Below are 10,117 nucleotides of genomic sequence, written 5' to 3'. Positions count from 1 at the left end.
AACAGACCAACTCAGAGAACAAAAGTCGATCTTTTGTGGTTGATCAGATGGTCGTTGATCAGTTCACGAGCTTGCCAATCGGTTGGCAAACGTTTCGTAATTAAACAACGAGATATCATTATCGCACACTGATGGTGTCAACTGGATCGGTAACGAAACGCTTCCTAGCTGGTTGCCAAGCCTGGCGAACAGATCACCGGTTAGCTGATCAACGATCAATGAAATCATCCAAGCTACCTGTATTCCGGTACATTTCCAAACGTTTGGGCTGCATACTTATAAACACCTGGGGGAGTTGCTTATTCCTTTATCGAGATACATGCAAATAAGGTGGAGGACAATGGGATTAGTTCAAACAGAACGGAATGTTTAGGGTGGATGGTGATGGTTGATTTGTTTCGCACGAGTTCCCGCAGAGTTTCGGTCATCCATGAAGTACAAGATCCAAAAAATCCTCATTATGTGTAAGATGCATATTGTTGACGACCTTCAACAAGAATGAAACGGACGTGCTTGCTCAAGTAGGTGTTCAACTGGAAACACGTGGACTGTGCTTACCTGACAATTCTCGCTACACAGTGTCGTGTCGGGAATGTCGTCGGAACCATGTAATGCACGTAGCGATTTGAGAGAAACCCTCTACATCACTTATAAGGATGACAAGACATTCTAGTCAGCGGATTACCGGTTTCCTCCTTCTTAGAAGCTAATTTCTTAGACATGACCCCGAATTTCCATTAAATTGTTTCATATTTGAACACTAAATTGTGCCGAAGCGGAGTTGCACACACATTTCCATATCAACTCCAAATGGAACTCGGTGTAAACCCTCTTCAACCGAATGTGGTGCACAACAGGCGTGCCGATGTTCATTTGAGTTGGTTTCTGAAGTTTCGGGGTGCGTTTCCGGACACACTTATACGTTTGAATAAGACTCACGTGAAACGTGGTTTTTATATGAATCGTGCAAATATGGGGGGATTGTTACGTAAAACACAAAATTACTTTTTACCTAATACTCAAGCTCAAGGGCTGGTCAAAAACATTGTACGGACGTAACACTACTCATTAGGCTGCTGGAAACTATTCGAAAGTCCAATAACGGTTTCGCCCTTCTTTGGGCTGATAAAGTAGGGGCAGTCCCCAAGTTCACCTCAACCATGTGTTCTACTTGGACTAAAATAGCGCGAAATTTAGCAACCACACAGGTTTGATCACCAGTTTGGTTTCCGAGAGAGACTCCACTCAATTCCAGCATAGTTTCTCGTTTATGACTTTATTATTCAGCAACCTTATGAGTAGTATGTTACGTCTGTACAGTGTAGTGCGATATCTCGAACATCGTATCAGCTGGAAGGTTGAGCGGCACGTTCAGTTGAAAAACATCATAAACGAGGTACTCAGCTGGGTGACCCTCCCATGAAAACCACATTGGTATGCAAATGAGAGTATTGGTCTAAGGCTTGTTCATTTTCAGTTATTACTACCCTCGGGTGCATTTCAATCGTTTTTCCCGACTATTTCTTTGTGAGAATGAGTGAAGTGGTTGAAAAGAGGTGAAGGTGGAGCACGCTCTTCATGACACACTGCCAATTCGCTTAACTCACTTCCGGTTCTGTGGCTGCTATCAATGGAGGTCCACCATCTTCAGCGTGGTATCTGACCCGATCCAGGATGTAGCCTAGTCGTTCACCTTCTGATGTCTGGATTGGGAGCGAAACATTGACCCAGAGGTTTTCGATGGGAGACGGACCGTCGTTAGAAACCAGATAGATGTGTTTGATTTCTGGTCCCAAGGTTTCCGGGTGTATGCGTTGCATTTCATAGAGTTGAACCGTGAAATTTCTCGTATCGATTGTGGTTCGGTCCAAAGCAGATGAGGACAACTGAAGAACAGTAATAATTTCAGTCAATCATTGCATCAAAATAAGCGCTGGACTATGCGTCATAGTTCTACAGATGTGCAGTATCAACTGTACATCTTGAAGATGCTACTGTGTGACGCAGAAGAACACAGAACTCATTATCCTTGATGGGACACTAACTAGCGAGCTGTTGAAAACGCTTCGACAGCTCCCGAATAATTTAGAACTCCTTCGTATCATTGACTGTGGTTGGTCCACTTCCTGTGCGGTTTTTCGTTGCTTTTGTCAGGTGTTCGTTGTCTGCTTGTAGCTATGTGCATTGCTCTTAACGAAGAATCGAGCCTCAAAAACAAGGCAACATGAATAACCGAGATATGCGAGCATTTAAATGCCCGGTTTGCGAAATACCGGTCGAAGTTCACTCTGGGCAGAAGGGAAAGGGGGCTGCACGCATAAGGTCGTTAAAATTTGACTACTTATGAGTAGCCTGAGTAATGCATAGCTTGACCACCCTGAGTCCTGTGCGCGGTCGACACCGGCTGTCAATAGCTGTGTGTCGATTACGCCCTTTTTTGTGGAGGTTCTTCCAGTAAATCAGGTGCTCAGCGAAGTTCACGGTCGCCATGAAGAAAACTTATCTAGGAATATGGAAATGACCTACCAAAATCATTCGAGGACCGACCGCCATGAAGAGTACCCTCGAACAGTAATACTTTCAGTCGATTATTGCATCAAAATAAGCATTGGACTATGCGTCATAGTTTTACAGATGTGCAGTATTAACTGTACACTTTTAAGGTGTTACCGTCTTCCGCAGAAGAACACAGAAGTCATCCTCCTTGATGAGACACTAACTAGCAAGCTGTTGAAAAGGCTTCGACATCTCCCGTACAATTTAGTACTCCTGTGTATCACTGATTGTGGTTGGTCCAGTTCCTGAGAGGCTTTTCGTTTCTGGTGTCAGGTGTCCGTCGTTTGCTTGCAGCTATGTGCACTGCTGGTAAGAAAGGATCTATATTCGACGATCCGAAGATATCATCCATTTGGAAGCACGGATACATCACTCTAGGGCGGTTGGTCTCTCTTAGGAGAACCAGCTCCAGACGTAACGGGACCACATGACAGCCACTGGAGACAGATTTCATTGGTTTTTCTTCACTCGCCCTTGACAGATGAGTTGCATTCTTAGTATCACTATTTTGACCGCTTGTACGCGAAAGTGATCAATAGATCAGCCGGTTCGCATGTCCATTGACTTTTTCTGGTTTGGTCAAACGCAGGCGATCAAGCGGCTATCCAGACCGGGGCTCGTGGGAATAAAAAGGCATTAAGGGAGTGTGGTCCACAACAGTCTCTTAAAAGAAGGAGGTCTGTAATATCAATCAGTTTACCGGAAAAAAATCAATTACCGCCAAAGATAAAGAGTGAGGAATACGGAGGAAAAGCGGTCGACAAGCGCTCAACACACTGCGAAACGTCGTGATTCAAAGCGCGTACCACAATGCCTGTGGTTACAACTCAAACTGCGGAACAACCAAGCCACAGTTATGCTACTAAGCTCGTTCAGCTGTAACATCTTCCCGGTGCCTAGCTGCCGTGCCACTCGAAGGAAGCACGTGGGCTGGGATACTGCCTGGCTGCCCAAGCCTGGACAGGGGGAACGTGGGCTGGGATACTGCCTGGCTGCCCAAGCCTGGACAAGGGAAGTGGAGAGGCACAAGTCGGATTCGAACCACGGACGTTCCGGTCAGTAAATTATCGCTCTAACCACTTGAGCTATCTCGCCCCTCACAGTTAAGAAGTCAGTGGTCATGTGCTTGACTGCGAGAATTTGGTCAACTGGCTGGTGGCAACACACACTACTGCCATCCGCGAACACTCAGAGGATAGAGCAACAGGCCTGGGAAGTTCAGAAACAGACATACGGAGAGACAACTTGAATGACCGCAATATGCGAGCATTTAAATGCCCGGTCTATGAAATGCCGGCCGAAGTTCACTTGGGCAGAAAGGGAAAGACTGCGCGCATGAAGAAATATAAAACTTTTGACTACTTATGAGTAGCCAGAGTAATGCGTAGCTTGACCACCCTAGGCCCTGTGTGCAGTCGACACCGACTGTCAATAGCTGTGTAGATTACGGCTCATTTAGACAAGGTGTTTATCACATCACGCTTTATTTATAGCGTTTTGATGGCAAACCTAGTGAAGCGATCGTGAGAAACCCCTGATCATGGAGCTATAGCAGTTTTTCGCCAACTCTTTGTGCGGCAACTCCCCTCTCCTTTTAGCACGTCCACATTGCTCAAACAATCCGGAACCTGAAAAAGCATCCCCAATCGGAAAGTAGCAGAACCGTTGGAAACCGCTGATCTGATGCAACTTTCAAAATTCCCAGGCTCTTTCTCTTGGATATCCTCCCAGTAAATAAGGTGTTCAACGTGGTTCACAGTCGCCATGAAGAAAAACTATCCAGGAATATGGAAATGAACTACAAAATTCATTGAAATCATCTTAATTCGAGGGCTAATCAACTCCGTAAAAATAGAAACGCTATAAGCTCAGGCCAGAAAAATTGAAGCAAACCTCAATTTTTGCAGCCAGCTGAAGTTTGTACGTAATTGTCGCTTTGTTATCTCGCAAGTCCTGGTCCTCGTTGCCACATATCACTTCCGCTGTGATTGTGACGGAGTCCTTTGATACAGTGGCCCTCTTGGACCGTTTCAGGTGGTCATCTGATTGTGACCACTGTGGTTTATATGAAGGCTCTAAGTTCGATTCTGATGCATTCGGGCTTGTGGCCGGTTGATCATTGATTGGTTCATCCAGTTCGCGGAACGCTCCGGCAGTGTTTAGTTGGAATACAAACGGGCGTAGATTTCTGCCGGTATAGCCAAGTGGATCACCAAGTTCGCAGAGTATTTGTGTTGCCTGTGGATGGTAATGAAAGGAAATGGTTTAAACGTCGATTGTCGATACAAACTTTTGGATGACCAAACTAGCGTCTTGAGCCCCTTTCGTAGCCGAAGCATACACATTTCGGTTAACTCGAACATTAATTTGATGGTTTAATGTTTGTAGTTTGCAGCGGGGCATGGTAAAGTGAGATTAACTGCCACGTGATTTGGTTCATTTCTGAAACAGAAAACACCCATTTATTGTTTTCAGTTGGGTAAAGAGGGACTGGTTCGTGACCCCTTGGCCAGTAGTTACATAGTGGTGGACGAATAAATCGTTCTGCTCATTTCTTCTCGAGGCAGCTAAATCCGATAGATGAATGATCCATGTTATTGACAATAGACGGGGGTAAAAAGAGCGTGGATCAATCAGAGGTCAATCGGGGTTAATAAAATCAGTCAACAGCAAGGTTCGAACCCTTTCATGTTTTTGTCAGCACGGTTTTTCCACAACCATAATCATTTAAGCCTGCGCACGATTGATTTGACACGGAAATTAGTACTTGTTGCGAATCAGCTTCAGCTCATGAATCCTCAGAATATTCGAACCCCAACTTTCCGAAGAGGAACTAAGACACGCTATTTTCCGGCTAAAGGCGGCTAAGTAGTATTAACTACTGCTCACAGGATATACGTATTCCATGAATTGCATCAGCGTACCTTTGAGTGGTCTTCACGCCAAGCTCCCAGCCTCGAACACTTTGATGGATGCCTATATGAGCTTCTCTCAAAGAGAAGTGATAATCTTCTCCGCGGTCCAAGTGCTTTTAATCACAGAACGCTTCAACAACCAACTTATCAAAACTGGTAGTAAGTATATTCGATTTGGGTTAACAAAATGTACCGCATTGGTTGAATAAAGCTACTAAGGAAAAAGATTAGGCTTGAAACGTACTACTCCCAAGGACAAGAATTAGTTCGTTCAGAACATAAGGCTGACGGAAACCCAGGGACTGCACCTACCTGATGAGCCCCAAAAGTTATACATGTATCGCGGTATCTCGAATATCGTAGCGACTGAAACATGAGGCGGCCTAGTGCAGCACATTCAGTTGCCTGAGGTTCAGCTGGGTTTCAGGTGAGTCTCTCGAAAAACCAAATTAGTTTGCAAATGAGTGCACATTCGGTAATTTCGTGCAATTTAGTTTCAAGTAGAACATACTTTTGACGGAATCCCGGGGCCTGCACCTACCTGATGAGCCAAAAAACGGCGAAACCGGTCGTGGGCTGTTGACGGATTATCAGCAACCTTATGAGTAGTAAGTACAAAGAACTAGTTCCCTTTTAAAATCAAAGAGTGTGGCTGTTGATTTCTGCCTAGGAGTAGCACACAAAGATGTTACGGTATTTAACTAACTAGCTAATTTGAGATATTCAGCAAGGGACTAAAAACTTTTTACAGCATTACTCTAACCCACATCACTCAGAAACGCTCCACTGTCATCATGTAACATGGATAATGGACTTTGAAAATCAAGCATCGCTCATCTGAACAAGCAGGAATAATCGATATTTAAGACATTGAAGATGAGAAGGCATCAGGCGTTTCGAACTGGGTAAAAGGTATAAACATTGGTCAACTAAGGGAGCACGAAGAGGCAGGCCTTATGCGATATGATGTGGATCAGACCCTGGTACATCCCAAATTGTCGTGACTAAGCTTAGAACCATATCTCTCATGAGACACAGGACTCCTTTTTGATAAATTACGTCCCCTACTTTGGTCACAGAAACTCGGAAAAGGTCTCCTGTGCCAATGCAGTTTGGCGTATGCATTTTGTGTTGAAGGATCCTGGAACCTTGCCAAATGGTTTGACTGACTGCTCAAGTGACAACTTCTGACAGTGGTGCGATTTCTGTGATTGAAGGATGGGAGGCACTGTATTCTATCCAAGTGCGAGCTGATCACGTTGCCGAAAGGTTAAGCGTTCAAAATACTAATCTGGAGGTCCAAGGGATTTGAGACTTCCTGCTGGAGCTTCGTGAAATGAGCATTGTTGGTGAGTTGAAACGGCTGTACAGTGCTTCTCGGCTTTCAGTGTAGAATGACTCCTTTTACAGGAGAAAATCTACACTAAAAGGTAATACGCTAGAGTCCCCAAAACTGTTTTGACATCTTACGACATCCATTAAATCTAAATCAATCAATATCAGCTTCCAGTCAGTCGCTGTATTCATACAGAAGGTTCACGACATGATGTGTAGGCACAACCCTGCTAGGATTAGGCATATGCTTGGCCGGCGGAATTAAGGGAGCTTGAATTGAAGCTTTATCGGTTCATTTGAAAGGGATTCCAAAATATCTGATGTTTTCAGAATAAACACTCTATAGACAGACAGTCAGAGTGGTCTAGTTAACTGTCATAAAAGCAATTCAATGTTCTCTTTGTTTTCGTCAGATGATTGCAAAACAACTTCCGCTGTCTATCCCGCTGTTCTCCCCGAATTTTAAGTATAGAAAATAATTACGATTCCATCTCTTTCCAACTTGTTTTTACCCAGTTGGAAATCATAAAATTATGATGGGGTTTTTCTGTTGGAAGCTAAAAAACAGACCACCCTCGAAGTGGAAAATATGGTTAGTTCAGCGCTGACGAAGCATGCTAACAAGCTGAAAATTTGCGATTGTGTGAAATTTTAGTTGTGTTTGCATAAGCATGGCCAAATGGCATCTTGATGGTGAGGGGAGTAAGGAAGAACTGAAGAGGGAGGGAGCTGCGAACAATCCTGCCACCTCGTTATCAAAAAAACAGAAGAAATGTGGAACTCGATGAAGGACCTGATCAGTTGTAGAGAACATACAAACACAATACTAAAGTATTCCTCGTGAAATACACTCATTTGCAAATCAANTTGCAAAACAACTTCCGCTGTCTATTCCGCTGTCTATTCCGCTGTTCTCCCCGAATTTTAAGTACAGAAAATAAATACGGCTCCACCTCTTTCCAAATTTTTTTCACCTTGTTGGAAATCATAAAATTATGGTGGGATTTTTCAGTGAGAAGCTAAAAAGCAGACCACCATCGAAGTGAAAAATATGGTTAGTTCTGCGCCAACGAAGCATGCTACCAAGCTGAAAATTTGCGATTGTGTGCAATTTTCGTTGTGTTTGCATTAGCGTGATCAGTTGGCATCCTGATGGTGAGGGCCGTAAGGGAGGGATGAAGAGGGAGGGAGATCCGAACGATCCTGCCAAATCGTTTTTTTTAAAAAAAACGGGAGAAATGCGGAATTTGATGAAGCAGCTGATCAGTTGTAGAGAACGTCCAAACATAATATTAAAGTATTCCTCGTGAAATACACTCATTTGCAAATCAATTTGGTTTTCACGAGAGACTCAACTGACTCTCTCGTTTATAACATTCTACAAGCCAAATTGATTTGCAAATGAGTGCATTTCTCGAAAACAGTCAAGTGGAACATAAGGTTGACGGAAACCCGGAGACTGCGCCTACCTGATGAGCCCCAAGAAGGGCGAAACCGGTCGCGGGCTGTCGACTGAGTTTCAGCAACCTTGTGAATAGTTTCCTTTATAATGTATTTCTCCTTTCGAGGAAACACGTTGGGAGGTCAGGTCCCCAATAGTGTGAGGAAATGATCTGCTCATATTACGGGGTTGGTAATCACAAGGTAAGATTCCGAAACCAAACAGCTTTCAGTTGAGTTGGCGGGAATTTTGCATTCGTCCCATATGTGAAGGTAATCTTTGTTGATAAGGTTGTTTCATTCTTATTGAAACTCATCAACATTGAGTATGTTATAAATGTCCAGCAGGGAACCTCGGACCTTTGGCCTCCTGTTTGGTAGCAATTCGAACACAGTCGTTCGAAATCGAGTTCCGGATGAGCAATGTGATTCACTCGCATTTAGAATGGATGTGGCACCGCTCATCCTTCAATCACATATAGTCTACATCACGTGATGAAATGCGTTCACTGGCCGCACCAACGTAACATCTAAGACGGAAGCTCCTTTTGTCCGGCGGAGTTTCTTATTCCTCTGAGATTGACGTTAGAGTGAGGAGTGGTTGCCCGACAGGCCAATGACAACTTGATGTGTACAATGTGACTAAAGGATGAGTGGCATTTTGCCCTGTTTAAATGAGAGCTACTCATACTCCTTGTCGGGCGCTCGAATTCTCACGCTTGAGTGTTCAGACTACTAGCCTGGAGGTTTGGGACTCTGTGAGATGCGAATTATCGACTATTCCCGATGAGGATGAGACGGCTGTGCAGTGTTTCCGGGTTTTCCAGAATAGACTGGTTTCACCTAAAAACTGAACCTTCTTACGCATCTTCTTGAACTTCCACGCAATTGTAAACGAACGCTGTGAAGCACTTTCACAAGTTCAGTAATAAACTACATCTTTCATTAGATGAAAAGCGAACGACCACAGGCTACTCGTATACCTCATCAGTAGTATTCGCCGTTCCATCATCTCGATTGGTGGCGAAACGTTGCAACAAAACTGTTAAGCTCATTGAACAATTCATTCGCAATCAATGGAGTGTAATTGCCAGGGCAAGTTCAAAGTTACCTGCAAAATATCAGTTCTCGTTCTCTCGCCTGTCGGTTGGATTGAGGAGTGTGGGTTTCCAAATGTACGGTCTTACTCGGGCGGACTAAGGCTCAAGCGTTAATGACAACAATACCATACGGTTTGTGTTCATCAACGTATCTCTGGTGATCGTAATGGTAACGACCGACTGTAACAAACCCATCGACATGAAACCATTGCCACCGGCGTTCTGCATATCGCTCACACCCGCCAGTCGCTTGTAGACCAGATTCACAATTGAAGCATCCATGTCAACTGCTACGTGTAGTTTAAACTGCTCGGTCTGCTGCCGTTGAAGGAGACTATGTTTTCCATGGACGCGGACGCTCAACTGAACTCGAAATTGACATTGCGTTCCACATTCGGTTTCGTCTGGCCCGGACCAGGGTAAAGTTCTAGCCAATGGAAGATCCCATTCAGAAGAATCAAACCAAATCGTGTTACGAGCTCGAAGGAAAACAACCTAAGGATGCAGAGTAGAGATTTACTATGTTAGATGAAGTGTCGAAGGGATCTTTTTACGTGCTTCGTTAAAGATAGAACATGTGTGGTGATTTTCAAAGCAATATCCTGTACGATCAGTTCGGGAATTCGAAATTTGGTCATCCAAACTGAGTTAGTGTTGCTGACTACTGGACTAACCTGGAGTCTAATTGGTACAGGAAAACAAATACTTTAGGTTGTATTAACGAGAAGAAAGTGCTCGTGAAACATATAGTCGCTAGTTAGTGTTATGCGT

The 10,117-nt window shown here is 44.1% G+C and overlaps 1 protein-coding gene across 1 annotated transcript in view; it reads right to left on the bottom strand.

The window, feature by feature from the left end:
- Positions 1-9,841, bottom strand: part of T265_15620 (hypothetical protein) — a gene marked incomplete at both ends in the record, with an annotated part of 15,311 nt that extends 5,470 nt beyond the window's left edge. The window contains 3 exons of the mRNA XM_009178776.1: positions 1,608-1,886; positions 4,450-4,794; positions 9,473-9,841. Coding sequence (XP_009177040.1) covers positions 1,608-1,886; positions 4,450-4,794; positions 9,473-9,841 — 993 coding nt within the window. The remainder of the gene's footprint in view (positions 1-1,607; positions 1,887-4,449; positions 4,795-9,472) is intronic.
- Between the last annotated feature and the right edge of the window lie 276 nt (positions 9,842-10,117).

The sequence above is a fragment of the Opisthorchis viverrini genome (assembly GCF_000715545.1).
Source record: "Opisthorchis viverrini unplaced genomic scaffold opera_v5_669, whole genome shotgun sequence".
NCBI lineage: Eukaryota > Metazoa > Platyhelminthes > Trematoda > Opisthorchiida > Opisthorchiidae > Opisthorchis > Opisthorchis viverrini.
This window is presented reverse-complemented; position numbering and strand designations above follow the sequence as displayed.